General features: G+C 37.1%; 1 protein-coding gene across 1 annotated transcript; it reads left to right on the top strand.

Annotated features, from left to right (window-relative positions):
* Nucleotides 1-2961: 2961 nt before the first annotated feature.
* On the top strand, nucleotides 2962-5098 carry LOC143922356 (E3 SUMO-protein ligase ZBED1-like). The gene is made up of 3 exons (XM_077445578.1): nucleotides 2962-4143; nucleotides 4237-4792; nucleotides 5025-5098. Exons 1-3 carry the CDS (start codon nucleotides 2962-2964, stop codon nucleotides 5096-5098), a joined length of 1812 nt encoding a protein of 603 aa, XP_077301704.1.
* The last annotated feature ends 12830 nt before the right edge of the window (nucleotides 5099-17928 follow it).

The raw sequence follows: 17928 nt of genomic DNA, 5'->3' as shown, positions 1-17928 counted from the left end.
AGACGTGATTGAAAAGTTTATGTCTCAGAAACGTCGCATTGAACTTATGTATAAATAACTAATAAATTAAACATTTTTGTAATGCAAAACGAGTATTTTTTTTTAATTGCTAATTTTATACCCTATGCCCTACGGCATACACAGCACACCCGGTATTAACACCCACCGTCCGCCACTGATGGACCCGCCATCGTCCCCTTTTTCACACTCCTTTGGCTAGAACTGTGGCATTTAGTTATTCTCCCATTCCTCGCGGCCTCCGTTTCTTAAATTCTCTGGATGGTGCCATTGACATTTGTCATGTCTCTCTTCGTTCTCTGCACCAATTCCTAAGTTATGGAGGTCGCGACCATTTAGAAAGGTTGAGTTAGTGTTTTTAATTATGATTTTATTATGATTTCATGTTTTATTTAGTTATCCTTTCCTTATTTGATTTGTATATGAAATTTGTTTATTTTACTTGTATTTTTTACTATTGTACTTCTTAATATTTTTAGCACACTCGTCGCTTTGGAGCAATCTGTTAGACGAGTGTGCTTGATTAATTGATTTTGTAAAATAAATAAATAAATAAACATAGTCTGCAAACAAGAGACATGAAGCATTGCGTAATACTTTAGGGAGGTTATTAATAACTATAGTAAAAAGTAAAGGGCCTAAGGTGGACCCCTGAGTTACACCAGATCGCGTAAAATATGAAGGAGATTCATAAATAACATATCTAACAAATTGCTTCCTATCACTAAGATAAGAAGCAAAGAGTTTAAGAAGACGTGGAGAAAAGCCCACGTCAGCTAATCTGATCATAAGAACGTCACTATTGACAAGATCAAAGGCTTTACGAAAGTCAAAGTAGGCTACATCAACTTGTTGACCACCGTCAACTTTAGACATGGTATAATAAGAAAAGCAGGCAATATTAGTGGTAGTGGAACGACATGGTGAAAAACCATGCTGCTCATCACACAACAATCTTATTATAAATTTAAATTTAAAGATAAATTTATAAATTTAAAGATTAAAGATAAAATTATAAATTTAAAGATAAATTTATAATTTCTTGATGAATTGGAGAATTTTCATTCATTTCAAGGTTTTGCCAGTCCAAATTTGGTAGATTAAAATCACCAGTTATTAAGAATTTTGAATCAGGATATTTTAATCTGATTGTTTCAATATTATTTATAAAATTATTATATACACTAATGTCAGAGGATGGAGGGATGTAAACACAACCGAATATGCACTTTACATTGAAAATTTTGGTTGATATAAATATTTGTTCGATGGAATTGTTTGTGTTGATGATGACAGATGATGAATGAACTTTTTTAATAAGAATTGCCACGCCACCGCCTCGAGTCTTCGTACTGGTGTTTATGTTTCTATCATATCTATACATATTGTATGTATGAAAGTTTAGTTCGGAATCATTTATAAGGTTGTGTAGCCACGTTTCTGTTAATAATATGATGTCATATGCGGAAGCAGCTATAGCATTTTTAAGGAATTGTATTTTAGATATAATGCTTCTGACATTTTGGTAATATATTGTTAGTTTTTTGTACTATTTTTATTTATTATTTTAGGCACTCCGTTAAAATATTTTATTATTAAGTCACTTTCACCTTTGTCTTTTCTGGTATTCATTTCGTTCCACAAATTGTTTATATGTAGTCTTTGCATGTACGTTAGGTCGTTTTTTATTTTAATTCCTAGTTTGGGTCCTTTTCTAAGTAATGATATTGCTGTTTGCTGTACATCGAGTTTAACTTTTAGGGGCCTTGGCTTCGTACCTTGTTTTAATCCGATTCTATGAGCGGTGAATTTGTGGTTAGGTAGCTCGGCTTTTGACAATAAATTTGCGATTACATTATTGTCGTCATTATTACCTGTTTCAGTAATGTCAAATATGATAACATTGTTTTTTCTATTTTTTCTTTCTTCCATTTCACTAACAAGTTCCAATGTCGATTCAATCGTGGTGGGTGTATCTTTAGACATATACATTTTGGTAGCTGACAGCTCTCCTTCCAGCATTGCAATATTACAGGACATTTCGCCTACAGTTTGCGAGATATCAGAGGTGAAAGGCATCAATTTGGCCATTTGGTCCTTGCTAAATCTATTGACAGGGTCCATGAGGACTTGGACCATACTCTCTAATATTTTGGAGACACTTTGCACGTACTTGGCCATTTTATATTTTATTTATTAACAATGAAGAAGTAGCAAAAACACACTTTGGCGACACGACCGAACGCGACAACGAACACAACAATTATATTAGATATTAAGTGGGTACAATTTTTGACGTGTAAACGTCTTTCCTTTTAGGACCACAGTATAGAGAGTGCATCCTGAGATTTCTTGGTTCAAAAGGTCTTGTTCGATAGATATTAAAAAATAATTGAATAATTTTTTTAAATGTCTAAATTTTGAAATTGACGGGGACAAATGACTCTCGGACTGGGACACCGGGACACAGACCTCGAAACTGGGACATAGGCTTGTGTAGTTCGCGAACGAACTAGGTCGTAAGAGCGCTCCCACAGGTGAACTAGTCGAACTAGTTCCCTCACTCCTCGTTCCATAGTTCCATAGTTCACTAGTTCGTGACCGAATGAGTGAGAGTGGGACGGCACTACACTAATACTGCCGCTCGCTCACTGCACATGCGCGTCTTGTTCACTCTTACGATCTAGTTCGTTCGCGAACTACACAAGACAGTTCGTTCGCGAACTACACAAGAATTTCATTAGTTTGTGACCGAATGAACGAGAGTGACGTTAACCGAACGTTAAATAAATTTTAAAATAATAAGACACTGTCGTTATCAAGTAGCTTATGCTTCTAATGTATAATAACAATTACTATTAACAATTAATTAATTTCTTTAATATACTTTAAAAATAGTTTACGTATAGGGTTAATGTGTTTTGTTATAGGGTATTTGTTACGATGTCATCAAAAAGAAAACATAGCCCCTTGTGGACTCATTTTACAGAAGACATTGATAATAAAAAAGCGAAATGTAACCATTGTTCAACAATAATAAGTATTGCGGGCGGATCGAATGGTAATTTAACCCGACATATGAAAACAAAACACCTTTTGATCCCATTAACTGCTGAAAGACAAACACCGATATTACCTAGTTTAAACTCACTTCAATCAAGTCAAAGCACATGCGAATCGGAGAATATAATTTCAGCATCATCAAATATAGTAGACTCCCAACAATCGATGACCCAATACATTCGTAGACCACCGCCAGTTCCAAAGATTGAGCAAATTGATAAACAACTTGTCAATATGGTAGCTAAAGGGCATCACGCCTTAAGAATCGTAGAAGAAACAGAATTTCGTAAACTTATTGAATTAGTTTCTCAATGCCCAGGCTATAAACTACCATCAAGAAAAACGTTATCGGAAAATTTAATGTCAAGAATTCACAATGACGTCATGGCTGAAGCAAAAATAAAGGTACAAGCAGCACCAGCGTTGTCTCTTAGTACTGATGGTTGGACGTCTAGAAATAACGACAGCTATATAGCTATTGTAGCTCATTTTATAAATGAAGAGACTAAACTTCACTCAGTATTACTTGGTTGTATCAATTATAAAGAGCGACATACTAGTCAAAACTTGTGCGACTTTATGAAAGTTGTTATGGCGGAGTGGAACATTTCACACACAGTTGCTGCCATTGTTAGCGATAATGCAGCAAATATCTTATCTGCTGTTAGACTTGGTGATTGGCGGTCCATCTCATGTTTCGCTCACTCTCTAAATCTTGTTGTACAAGAAGCTACGAAAAAGATATGTGACGTTTTGGGAAGAGTTAAAAATATTGTCGAGTTTTTTATTCGTAGCACACAAGGAAAACATAAATTGACTGCTACGCAGCAGCAAATGAATTTGCCTGTTCTTAAGCTCAAGCAGGATGTACAAACCTGCTGGAATTCCACTTTTGACATGCTCAAGCGAATAGTACAGGTAAAGGATGCAGTGATTGCTACCGTTGCACTTCTACGCCCTGATTTAACTTTAAATGAAGGGGACTGGGAAGTCATAGAGGAAGTTTTACCGTTACTCAGTCCATTCTACGAGATTACCTTAGAAATAAGTGCCGAGAAAAACGTCACTTTATCTAAAATAATAATTTTGTGTAATTTACTAACAAATTTTTTACAAAAACATGTTTCTTACAATACAAAAATAGTTGATGTGCAGTCTCTGCTAAAGAAAGGCATGGAAGATCGTTTAAAAGATATAGAGAAGAATATGTTATACGCAGAGTGTACGATTTTGGATCCTCGATTTAAGACGAGGGGATTCAAAAATCAAAGAGCCTGTGAAATGGTAGTACAAGCCCTTAGAAATAAAATCGGCCAAGTACAATTAGTTCAAGGGGGTACTCCAGAGGCTGTTCCTACTTCCAGCGACGCATCAACATCTATACCTAGTAATAAAAATAGCTGCATATGGGATGAATACGACCAAGAAATACAAAAAATTACTAGGCCAGATAACCAGCTTGCTGCTGGCATTCGCGAATTAGATAAATACCTAAATGAAGAGTATCTAAATCGTAAAGAAGATCCGCTTCAATGGTGGCATGAACGTCGTTTGATATACCCTCACGTTTACGCGTATGTTTTGAAAAGATTTTGTGCCGTAGCAACATCTGTGCCCTGCGAACGCGTTTTTTCAGCGACGGGTCAAGTCCTTAATGAACGTAGAACACTATTGTCATCGAATAAAGTGTCCAAATTGATATTTTTACACAGTAATATGTAATATTATTTTTCCATTTTATTTTTTTTTTATACATACGATCTCACTCAAACAAGTCATTATGTTTAATTGTTAGGTAACAACTTTATAAGTGTAAGTGATATTTTTTACAAGAACTAACCAGTACCTAATAGTAATATAATTGTTGATTATTTCTAAAAAAATATAAAAAATTTGATTATTTTTGTTTTCTTTTTTGCGTCATGTGTTATTCTTTCATCGAGCCAAAACGAGCGAACAATCTGCGAGTGAACGATCTGCGAGCGAACGAACGAGCGAACGATCTGCCTTTCACTGATTCGAGCTGGGAGCTGACGAACTAGAAGAGCGAACTAGTTCGTTTAGGAGCGGCGAACTAAACTGAGAGATCTGATTTGCGAACTACTATGCCCAAGCCTACTGGGACATGTCCCTGTCAACGCGGACGTATGGCAGCCCTAGTGTACGGGCATGTCGATTAGTGGTGTTGGCGTGTGCGTCGAAATGAGCTGCGTCGTTCGCATATTCGACCAATCGCTATCGCCGTGGGTGAACCCCCACTCCCAGCCATTACATCGGAAGCACTGCTCGCAGTCGGCAGAAGTGGTGCGTCCATCGCGGTGAGTGCACGTCGCTGGGCTCTCAGCTCTGAGTTCGTGCCAATGCGGACCGCAATGTTCGCCGCCATTTTCCGGCAGAAGTGCAGCGGCCATCGCGGCGGGTGCGCGTCGCTGAGCTCTGAGCTGCCGCTACCCGCCCCCCCCCCACCACCACCCCCAACCCCCCGCAGGTACGCTATTATTGTAGCTTTATTGTTGCCCTTTCGATCGTTGGTCGCGTTTGCCGTGGGGTGGGGTTGATTGCTTTCGTCGATCGATTGCACAAGTGCTGGCCGAGGCGTCTGCGACCAAATAATCACAGCCACCGCGACCTTGGAATCGCGTCTCGTCATCCCCCTCGACTGTGGCGTCGTTTCCTTTCCGTTTCTCTCTCTCTATCAATATTACCACGCGATCCGCGCATCACTGATCCGGCTAGTGGCAGAATCGCATTTTACATTTTGTGCTAATGCAGATCGCAATGTTCGCCGCCATTTTCCGGCAGAAGTGGTACGGCCATCGCGGTGAGTGCACAACGCTGAGCCCTGAGCTGCCCCTCCCCTCCCCCAACGCTATTATTGTAGCTTTATTGGCTACGTTCACACTACCGATATCTACACCCGACATTTTCGAATTTTCCATATCCAGTTCCTTTATTGCAACCCGTGGTTGCTATTTAGGAACTGGTTATGGAAAATAGCCATTGTTGCCGCGTTTCAATCGGTTGGTCGCGTTTGCCGTGGATTGATTGCTTTCGTCGATCGATTGCACAAGTGCTCGTCGATTGATTGCACATTTGCCACCAAACAATCAGAGCCACCGCGACCTTGGAATCGCGTCTCGTCATCCCCCTCGACTGTGGCGTCGTTTCCTTTCCGTGTCGTTTGCGCGCTTCGACGAATGCCTCGAAATATACTATATATAAAAACGGACTGTCGCTAAATATATATATTTGTATATTGGACGATCAACCGTCAACCAGTATGCGGAACAAAAAATTTTTTTTTCATTTTTTTCAGTTTTTTCAGCTTTTTTCATATTTCTCATTTTTTCAGCTTTTTTCATATTTTTCAGTTTTTTTCATATTTCTCATTTTTGTCATATTTTTCATTTTTTTCAGTTTTTCCCGCTTTTTTCATATTTTTCATTTTTTTCAGTTTTTTTCATATTTATCATATTTTTGTGCTACGGGCGCCAGAGGCGTCCGGAGCACTGGGGGCGAAGGCCCCGGGGGCGCCGGGGGCAAAGGCCCCGGGGTGCCGAAAGCAACGGGGGCGCTGGGGGCAAAGGCGTCGAGACGTCGGCGATGCACAAAACATAATTCGTAATTCGTATTCACTTCGTAATTTGTCAATCGTAACTTCTAATTCGTGCATCAATTTCTTTCCGAAACCAGTCGATTCAATATCTTTAACTTTATTTTTATTCGAGTTTCATTTCCTTTTTGAAACCACCCGTTGAAATCAACGGGCCCAACACTAGTATAAAAATAATTACTGTATTGAAATTGTCGGTCATATCTACATAATTTCATAAATGCTCTCTGATAATTTCATAAATGCGAATAAATTTATTCGTCAAAAAATCAATTTTATTTTAAATTTTGCCATAGTTTATAGCATAGGATATATTTTTAGATTTTTTTCTCTTCAAAAAGTTGTATAAAAAAGCTGGTTACCCTAGTCAAAAATTATAGTTTTTTGCTGACACCCAACAGAGTCCCGAAAGAACGCGGTCATTTCCTGAAAATGAAGCTGTACTTCCAGCCGATCCAGAACTGCTGATACATGTTGCTGAGGTTGTGTCCAAATATCATCAGGTATTTTCGAAAATCCAGAGATTGATAAACTTTCCTATGTGTTTTAGTTTGGCTTTTTATTTGTACTCATTTAATTGACTTCTAGCCGATCCTGAACTGCTGATAAAATTTCCCGAAGTTGTATCCAAATATCACCAGGTATCTTCGAAAGTCCAAATATTGTTAAACTTAATTGTGTGTTTTAGTTTGACTTTGGCTTTGTACTCATTTGAAACGTACGTTTCTATTTCAGATAGTTGCTGATAACAAACGGAGTCTCGAAAGAACGCGGTCATTTCCTGAAAATGAAGCTGTACTTCCAGCCGATCCAGAACTGCCGATACAATTTGCTGAAGTTGTGTCCAAATATCATCAGGTATTTTCGAAAATCCAGAGATTGATTAACTTTCCTATGTGTTTTAGTTTGACTTTTTATTTGTACTCATTCGAGTGACGTTTTTATTTCAGATCGTTGCTGATAACAAACGGAGACTGGAAAAAATGCAGTCTTTTCCTGAAATGAAGCTGTACTGCTAGCCGATCCTGAACTGCTGATAAAATTTCCCGAAGTTGTATCCAAATATCACCAGGTATTTTCGAAAGTCCAAATATTGTTAAACTTAATTGTGTGTTTTAGTTTGACTTTGGCTTTGTACTCATTTGATTGACGTTTCTATTTCAGATCGTTTCTGATACCAGAAGGAGACCGGAAAAAAGGCGGTCTTTTCCTGAAAATTAACCTGTACTGCCAGCCGATCCAGAACTGCCGATGCATTCTCGCTCGTGATGAGGTTTGTACCATCGCTGTATGTACGTCAAAAACGACACACGTCCATCATTGTCATCGTTTCATCGTATTCTCCAGTGAATTCGCTGCATTTTTCTTTTATAATTTAGAATTTGGTATCTGCGAGGTGCCGCACCCATTCACGTGTGGTCTATTTTATTTCCAAAGTTTTTGTGCAATTAATTTGTACAATGAAATGTACAGTTACCTGCATATTAGTAAATCGATTCTTATGTCGTGAGACGCCAATACGACCAATTATATTACTATTACTATATATTAATCTACTGTGTGAATCCACATAGTGGGAACAGCTCATTATAAAAGTAATATTGAAACGTGTCATTGGGTCTTTGGTACTTTTAATGTACTACATATCTTAATATGGTTGTCACCTTTCATTCGCGCTTGAAACCAGATACTTTTTCACCTAGATTGCTCGTCAAATATTGCATCATTTCGAAACTGCCATTGTCAGCGATTTTGGAAAATGTTACTTTGCAAGACAAAAAATTTCTGCAAATTGTGGCATTCGAAATACTTTTTCTATCCTCTCGACAGTATCTTATCGCGCATTGTCTTTTTTAAGGAATTTTATACTCCAGTCTAGAGTTTGAGTACCAGTCTAGAGACCATCCATACTACGTGGTTGTGGGTATATCCATTACAAAGAGGAGTGTCTAAACACACATCAGCTAATTGTCCTCGTCACACATGTTCTTTTTTCGCTACTACATTGGAAAATATGATTCGTCCTCCTGGACGTCCAAATTGTTGGGCTACCAATTTTAATATTTGCTTCACCGGCAGCAGGAAATTTTAAAAGCCACAGACACACAACTACGGAATATTTTTCAAAATGTTCTCCCACATACTCGGCGTTATTGGCTCTATCTTATAAAGCTGATTAAACTTACAAGAAACTATGGCATCATTTGGCAATGAGTATTGTTGTCGAGTAGCTATTACGATACTTTGAGGAGCCTCTTCACCGGTTGCTATTTACATAGGTCTGAAGCTTTTCCAACCCATGCCTCATATGTAGAGGTAGGATAGTCACAGTGCTATCCATTGTTCGGCAAACCTTTAACAATGCATTTACAACCTTTGAACAATACACGGCCCCCTCAGGCTCCGGTGACTACTCATATGGTTCTCTGACAGTTCTTTAGAAAGAAGTATCGTCCTGGCTATAGACATAGAATAACTATATGTTATTCTATATGTATGGTCCTGGCACTTTCTACGATGGTTCGGTAGTCCTGGCACTTGTCGGAAAGCTCTCCTTTCTAAATGTTTTGCCCTATGGGTATTAAAAGTACGTCGCTATTTTTGCTAGCCTCTGGTTTGTAGGGAGTAGCATTTAAATCCCAAAGTGATGGAGTTGCGGTGGCCACCTTTATTACTTTAATTACTTTTTATTTGTTCTCTATCGACGACACCAGTCTTCCATCTTTTTTGTGATAATAATGTATCATTAATAGTCTAGGTAAATTTTTTTGCCGCCACATTTTCATGTCTAATCGAATCGACGGCACGATGGACAACCTTCAAATCACTAACGTATCTTTTTCCAATAAATTTAGAACGAGAACGCGTTGAATCATTCATCGATGGATGTCAATCGTGTCCATGTACCTAATTAGTACATAATTTTATTTTTTTTTATCTTAAAAAAATTTCTCACGTCTAAAAGCTGTTATATGTTACATAGATTGCAGTTTACCGAACATGGGGACGGTATATAATCGGCTTCAACTAATCTTCTCGCAATACTCGGTTCAAATACAATTGACGGCTCGATGTAACAATCGTCATAAACGTCGTCATCATCTATGCAAATTCTATTACTGCACACAGATAGACGATCTACATCATCGTTAATATTTTGGTCGGAAAGTCTGATGTTGCGTGTTTCAACACGAAAGTCTTTTTGACGTATCATTCTAAAACCGCCGTTTTAAAATTCGCTGAAATTTTCATGTTGCATACCGCTAGGTATGGAAAACTTCTTTAAATTGCACACAAGAGTTTTACTATATTATATTTTTTGCATACGCGATATTATAATAGTTGGACTAAGGACGCCTGCAAAATCAGTTTGTTGGTGATTTTGTGTAATTAGTTCTTTTTTACAACTTATCCGACTGCAAATAGCGGTGGCTTGTGCCAATTATTGAATGTTCAGCTTTGAATCTGTGCAAAAAAGTTTGCTCACTTTTGGAATGTAAATCATTACGATTGATCGCATGTTTGACTAGACAAAAAATCACACTGTCTTCTGATTCCAATTTGTCACATAAGAGCAATATAAGAAAAGTAAATATTTATTTTGGTTAAATCATTTGCTATAGTATTTGTTTTTATTATTTGTATATATGACTAAAAAAATTCACCATAGCCCATACAATAATATGTTGTTTACATATGTAAAAAAATCTATTGTTTTAAAATCATTTTGAGGGCTTTAATTTAAAATCATTAGAGGGCGTTATTGTAGACGTGTCCTTTGATTTGGCCCTCTTCGTTCCTCTTCTGCCAAATGAGATATGTTAGCTCGTCCGAGATATGTTATATATGTATGTAGATACCGCATATCTATTTTGAATCTCCCCAGCACATTACACAAGCAGTGTGACTAGTGACTACACATACCTTTTTGAGGCTACGAAACACGCTTGGCATCACACTAATCCTTATTATTTCCAGTCTTTAATGGCTCAGAGTATGAATACTGAACCGTCTTGAGTGGCTGCGGCGAACGATTGATTGTTTTCGCAAGGAGCCATGCCGATGACGGGTCCTGCGCCACGATTAAACATCGATTTCGATCTAAACACATATATTTCTTGATAACTTTATGTTTATTATAATGTATATCTCAGTGGCAATATTATAATAACAAACAGCTTACCTATTAACTAAGCTTATTCCTTCTAATTTTGCCAAATCCCAAAGGCGAACTGTGCCATCGTTCGAACTGCGAACTGTGCCATGTACTCATGTATCTAGGTACATTGAGCAAATGAACAATGAACGGCGCAAACTAGTTCCGGTCTCTAATTATTACATTTCCCTGGAATTTTATCATTAAAAATTACATCAAAATCATCTGTCAGATCGACGCGATGACAGCTGGCTATTCCGGCACGCATTTTTGCCACCCATACGCTGTTGTAAAACATAATTGTTCAACATTGAATTTGTAAATTCATTATATTTTCATTAAACATATGTATGTTTTTCAAAGCTATTATATGTATATGTATGTACATACATAAAATATGTACACATAATGTATTCAGAATAATTTCCGTAAATTTTCTCATAATCCTATTATCGATTTTTTTATTGTATAATACTATCCATTCCGATATGGGCTCATCGTGATTTAATTTTTCCTTTCAATAAAGGCGATCCTTGAAAGGAAATTTCATCGCGAGACTTTTCAATTACCTTTTCCGTAATACTCCACACGGAAAATTCAATCGGAACGCTGGCGCCAACATTGATTAATCCCTCGCCGTGAAAGGCTGAAAATAGTCTCTTATTACGTCGCCAATATATTGATGTGTATATATATTATATATATTTTCAGCTACAGGACGAATATAGACCACCTGGCGAGGCTGATAGAAGATCAACCGACGAAATCTCTAGATAGAGTGGTACATGTAGGTACATATTTATATCTCTAGATACATGTAGGTACATATTTATGTATATGTAGGCTCAATTACTAACTTGGACTATCGTCCTCTCCAACATCGGTAATACCGGCTCTGGCTTTTATCTGATTGTATAAACGATGTTGCTGCTCACATCCCAAAACGGAGGATAGCAGACAATTATAAATTTTTCAAAAGAACTTCAATTGCCGAACCAAAATCCGCTAATTTTACAGCAGCTCCCTTGCTTTGCTCGCTAGCAGTAAATTCTCAGGTTTCAAATGTTCGAACCGTCGGAATTGTTTACTTTTAAAATGAATGCCAATAGAATATTCGCTTTCAAAATTGATGTTCATTTGGTTGTGCTTTCAAAATGTTCCCACATGAGCTTCTCGTTGGGTATTTGCATTGGATTTTACAGATAACATTGCCGACGGTTTGTCTTTTGTAGCGAATACAGTAGGCGGATTAGGTTTGGAGTTCATCGAACTTACACTTATGTGTGTAAAAATTTCTTAAGAATGAACAGTACAGAAAGCCAGTAGATATTTGGGCTTGCGGAGTAATTTTTTATATTTTATACTTGTCGGCTATACAACAAGATAAAAGCCAGAAAAAAGAACATCGTTTACACAACCAGATAAAAGCCGGAGCCGGTATTACCGATGCTGGAGATGACGATAGTCCAAGTTGGTAATATAGCCTACATATACATAAATATGTACCTACATACATGTGTACTCTTCGTATATATTTGTAAATTTTTGTGTAAAGTTTGTATAAAGTGTAAGTTCCACTAACATTTTGATGTTTTCTGCGTTTGCTTTGCCTTTAATATTCACCAATCCCAAATACATAATTTTCAAAATTATCATTATCGTCTCCAATAACATGAACTGTCACGTTTTATTATCTACTTAATGTGCAATCTGTCTATTCATCTACCGTAATAGAAAATAAACGATTATTTAATGTTATGGAACTGTTGCCAAACAGTTTTCACTTAATTTTAAATTACATTACATTCATAGATTTAATGTTGAATAATATGTTTTTGAAGAAAAAAAGAGTATATCAGTTAAACATTGCCATTGTGAATAAGATCAGTGATGGAGTTGCGGTCGCCATGCCTCTTATATTATCATATATGTAATATTTGTATGTAGTTTTTGTCATACTGGGTCATAGTGACACAACAGTTGTACCAAAACCTTATATTTATTTCCCAACTACTCACCAAACAAATTCTTTATAATATACATATTATATATTATATTTGTATGAAGATTTTGTGGTTAATAGATGTGAACAAATATACCTACGTATATAAAAAGTTGTATTCGTCTGCAAATGGAACTTTAAAGACCTGTACATTTTCCACTAATTAAATTTACACGTAGGTGTGTACGATTTCTGTTGGTGTATTTATGTATGAATATATACGTATGTGTATCTCTTATTTATGTGTTTGAGGTAGAGTTCATTCCATTTGCAAAACAGCATGTATAATTTTATTCAAAATATAAAACAAATTTATTTGGTATGGGTTTGATGGCAATCTACATATATGGTAATTGTAAAAATGTATAATAATCATGTTTTTATTTATAATTTTTGTACATATCTTGATCTATGTAGTCCACCAGTTACTTTGGAGTAATCTGGAAGAAGATTGTGCATGATTAATTTAAATAAATAAATAAAAATAAAATTTGCAAAAGAGCGTAACCTATTTAATTTCAAGTAAAAATAGCGTTTGCAATTTACATTTTATTTGTAATGGGTTTTGAATTTATATTTTGTAAATGTGGTGTGAGTTTGATCGCAGTTGTCCCCGTGTGTCCAATTTTACTTGATGTTTTACATTTATATTTGTTAATAAAATTGAATTTGTCAAAAAAAAAGTACAATGTCGTATTATTTGTAGTCTGATGTTTTTCATTATATTTTCACCGTTAATTGTTCAGAAATGATGTTTTGCTTTTATAAATGTAAATAAAATTGAATTTACAAAAAAAGAACACTATCGTATTTTTTTCACCCTGATTCTTTTAATTATATCTCTTACAATGTGTACCCAAAAGTAGAAGAATAAATGATTAAATTGCAGAATATCCACAGTAGAGTAAGTATAAAATTCTTACTATGCTTCTAAGGAAGCCAAAATCTCAATTTATGATTATGAATAAGGATTCATTTATTTCACCATAATTGACAGCACGCCTAGAGGTTGTGATCGAGAAATCTCGTGAAATTTTGATGTGAAATTTCGAGATTCTCATTTCTCGAGAATATTTTATTATGAAAATTCGAGATTCTTGTTTCTCGAGAAAACGTTAATTACAATCTCGAAAATATCGAGAATATTTTAAATTTATCACTACACGTTTTTTTCAATAAACTAACTGATTTATATTCTTATTAACGAGTAAATAATTTTGTTTAAGTATTTTAATATGTATAGATGGTCATCGGTAGAGACCCGTATTTTGGGCATCTATTTTTGTCAATTTTAACATTTTCATTTTGCATTTTAGCGTTTTTGGGCATTAAAATTGTTCAATTTAAAATTTATGTACATATACAATTTAAAGACAACACAACCATTAAAAGATATTAGAAAAATTCAAAAATATTTTGAAATTAAAATTACAATAAAAAAAACATGAATATAAAAATACAAAGAAAAAATATGAATATAAAAATATAATACCAATTAAAATTGATTAAAACTTAAAATGGAGCATATTTCTACAGATTATTTTTTCAGATTCGTGCAACGAACGGTAACAATTATATTGTATTTACTAAAATACCATTCAGCATCCACACTATTAACGGGACTCCAAATAGATTTTAGAACGACACAACCAAACTCTTCATATTTAATTTTTGTTGTCATCAATAATAGCGATATATCCGGCGTGGATCAACTTTTTTATATTCTCTATTAATTGTCTAAAATGTGCTGATATCCTTCCAAACATTCAGCCTCTGTTACATTACATTAAACAATGGCAGGTTTCTAAAAAACAAAACTGTTTCTTTAACATTAATATTAGATTTTGAACCTGCCACAGATGGATTGAATAGTTTACTCAATGTTCGGAGGAATAGATTTCTCATTTAGTCTTGAGTGCAAGTCTAGTTTTAAAACGCTTTTTTGAGCAGCCTTTTGGATACACAGCTCCAATTGTCTTCTTTTGTTTGCAGTAGTAGACAAAAGCAGTCGCTTGGTTTCGACAGGAAAAACACCGTCTGTAGTAAACTGCAAGCTCTGTTTATCCTTTCAATTTCTTCACATAATAAATGGGCAAAGGGATAGGAAGACCCTTCTACATTGTCTATTAATTTTATAAATTTTATGCAAATTTCACTTTTGTTTATTATTTTAGCATCTATTCTTTTTTTTTTTTCGCTGCGCTGGAGGTGGGGAATCTTCGAAAGACAGCCTACAGTCCGAATTGCAGGGTAGTGCCGGATTTTACCGGCTAAACCCCACCCCCGACCTCCACTCTCTGGGACCTCTGTGTATTACTTCAAGGAGTGGTGGTCCATTCATTCATCTTCGTTCATTCTTTGTTTCTAGTCGTTCTTTCTTTCTTTATTCCATTCATCTCGCGTGCATTCTTCTCTCTCGTTCATGCGCCTCTTTCTTGCGCATCACCGTTGACGCGAACGTGTCGATGACTACCCAAGCTTCCATCTTCTCTATTAGCGTCTTGCCCAGGTTTTCAGGTGAGGTCACTCCGATTTCCTTCATTCTTTTTCTTTCTTCCGCCCAAGCTGGGCACTCAAAAAGGGTATGCTCTGCGTCGTTCACTTCGGCTTCGCAGTGGTAGCATTTTGTTTCGGCCTCCTTTTGTATCCTGTGGATGTGCTTGCCAAAGCAGCCGTGGTCCGTCAGCAGCTGTGTCAAGTGGAAACTGGTGTCGCCGTGTTTCCTCTCGACCCAGTCGCCCACGGATGGGATGATCCTGTAGGTAAAGCGTCCTTTACATTCTTCGTCCCACCGCCTCTGCCAGCACCTCATCAGCTTTTGCCGTATTTCCTTCCGCCTGCGTGTCGCTGCTTCTCGGGATTCCGATGCATTGCCTCTCGAGCCGTCGAAGAGTTGCTTCCTCTCCTTTGCGAGCAGATCGATCGGGTTGATTCCTGCAACTACCAGAACAGCGTTCTCGGAGACAGTCGAGTACGCCGTGGCTACTCTGAGTGCGCTCCTCCACTGTACTGAGGCATACTTTTTCCTCGTCCTTTCTATTTCCATGGAATCCGCCCAGATCGGTGCTGCGTAGAGAAGCGTCAATTAAGCATTAATAGCAATGTTTCGATAGCTGCGGGGGCTGAGTGTGTGTGGGTAGATGACCAGCGACTGTGTATGTGGTCGTCGTCGTCTCGATCAGCTCGCTCTGGAACGGTGCGGCGTGGGGGAATTAGAAAGTCAGTTTAGCTTAACCTGTTTATTGACAGTTGAATGGCCGAGCCGAGGAGTTTTGCTCGGCGCCTCTGCCCCTTTATGGCGGGGCTGTGGATGAGTACGCTGGCCGGTCAGGAAGGGTAGACCAGCCACACCAAGACCTTCTCGGTTGGCGTCTCGCGAGCGTCTGGTTTGACAGCTGGCGCGCATCGGCAGACGAGCGCGCAGTCCGTAAGAGCCCAAAACACGGCCATGTGGGCTTTTGGCTCGAACAATCTCCCCGGGTTGGAATATTAACAAAGATTTCAACATACAATTCATTTGATTCAGATAGTGGACTTTGCTTAAATTTAATGACGGACATCGTCAAATTATTACACTATATCTATTTAAAATATTCGAAATAAATTCAACATTACAGCGTGCGAACCCAATTGATTCAAATATTTTATTCATATACTTAAAACCAAACACATGTTACAATTAAATATCTTATTTAATATCAATATGTATTATATATCGATAAAGAATTATTTGCAAAGCTAATATGTGAATCGAAAAAATATGCGTACATTCCGCATCCGTGATAGATTATCCTGAACACGTATACAAAAGATTTCCATGGTAATTAATTACACTCATTCTCCTCCGAACGAGTAGTCAATATTTAGGTCCACGTTGAGGTCCGAACAATGATAACAAACATCAACATTCTATACAAGAATACACAACAAATACAAAATGTGAATTTTTCACTAAAAGAAATGTTCTTATCTTCATCCTGGGAGGTATATAAATTGTTAACAAATAAGTTTTCCACCAAATAACCACCAAAACTACTACACTTTTTTTCTCGGCGCCTCTGCCCCTTTATGGCGGGGCTGGTCAGGAAAGGTAGACCAGCCACACCAAGACCTTCTCGGTTGGCCTTTCGCGAGCGTCTGGTCTGGCAGACGAGCGCGCAGCCCGTTAGAGCCCAAAACACGGCCATGTGGGCTTTTGGCTCGAACAAGCAAAATGCCCAAAATACGTGTCTCTACTGATCACGTTTTCGTGATCTAGAAAAAATGTGTGTGTCTGTGTTTCTGTGTATTTTGGGGATTTTTTGAACACCGTTAGTCCTATCGAACTGAAATTTAGTATCGGTTACTGAAATTCTTATCGACACGAGATAATTTTTTTTTCAAATTTTTAAGTTGACCGGAAATGCTACCTCCCCTTATAGGTGTAATTATTTGAATTCAATTATCTCCCAAACTGCCAACTGAATCGGACTGGATTTTTTTTACATGTAATAGAACCTTATGTTTTTTTAAATATTTTTACCTGTACCGGAAGTAGTACTTTTACTTTAGAGAATCGACGTTTTTTATATTTTCTCAGACAATTTTTAGTTTATTGAACTTAAATTTCATATCTATAAGTTTAAGCTTAATACCAAGTTATGTATACAATTTGATAAACATCCGTCAACCGGAAGTGGCACTTTACCCTTGTTCGATTTTTCTTCCACTATTTTTTTCGACCCCTTAAACATGTGTGCTCGTCACGAAAAAATTCAAGTATAATTCTTGCATCAATGTTGGAAAAGACTTCGATAATGGTTTAGATGAAGTTTATTGATATGTAAAATTTACATGTGGAATTTGAATCCGCAAAGCGTTCGACGAACACAAGGTTCTCGTACGCCGCCCAACTGCTGACTGTGGTTGCCCGAGACCGGCTCATCAGCGATACCAACCGATAAATGAGTTAACACGACTGTTTTCCACACGTCGATATAAAGTCGGAACATAGTCCCACATAGGAGAACTGTTGATAATACAGTTATTCTACAGAGTTACAGCATCACTGATGAGTCGTTTACAACAAATCATAGC

The sequence above is a fragment of the Arctopsyche grandis genome, chromosome 2, assembly GCF_051622035.1.
Source record: "Arctopsyche grandis isolate Sample6627 chromosome 2, ASM5162203v2, whole genome shotgun sequence".
Taxonomy (NCBI): Eukaryota; Metazoa; Arthropoda; class Insecta; order Trichoptera; family Hydropsychidae; genus Arctopsyche; species Arctopsyche grandis.
The sequence above is the reverse complement of the archived record's forward strand: the minus strand, read 5'-3'. Positions and strand labels throughout refer to the sequence as shown.

Coding starts and splice junctions, on each gene's coding strand:
- LOC143922356 (XM_077445578.1), top strand. CDS start 2,962: ATGTCATCAAAAAGAAAACATAGCCCCTTGTGGACTCATTTTACAGAA. Junction 4,144..4,236: donor AAATAAGTGCCGAGAAAAAC/GTCACTTTATCT, acceptor GTTGATGTGCAG/TCTCTGCTAAAGAAAGGCAT. Junction 4,793..5,024: donor CAAATTGATATTTTTACACA/GTAATATGTAAT, acceptor TCTTTCATCGAG/CCAAAACGAGCGAACAATCT.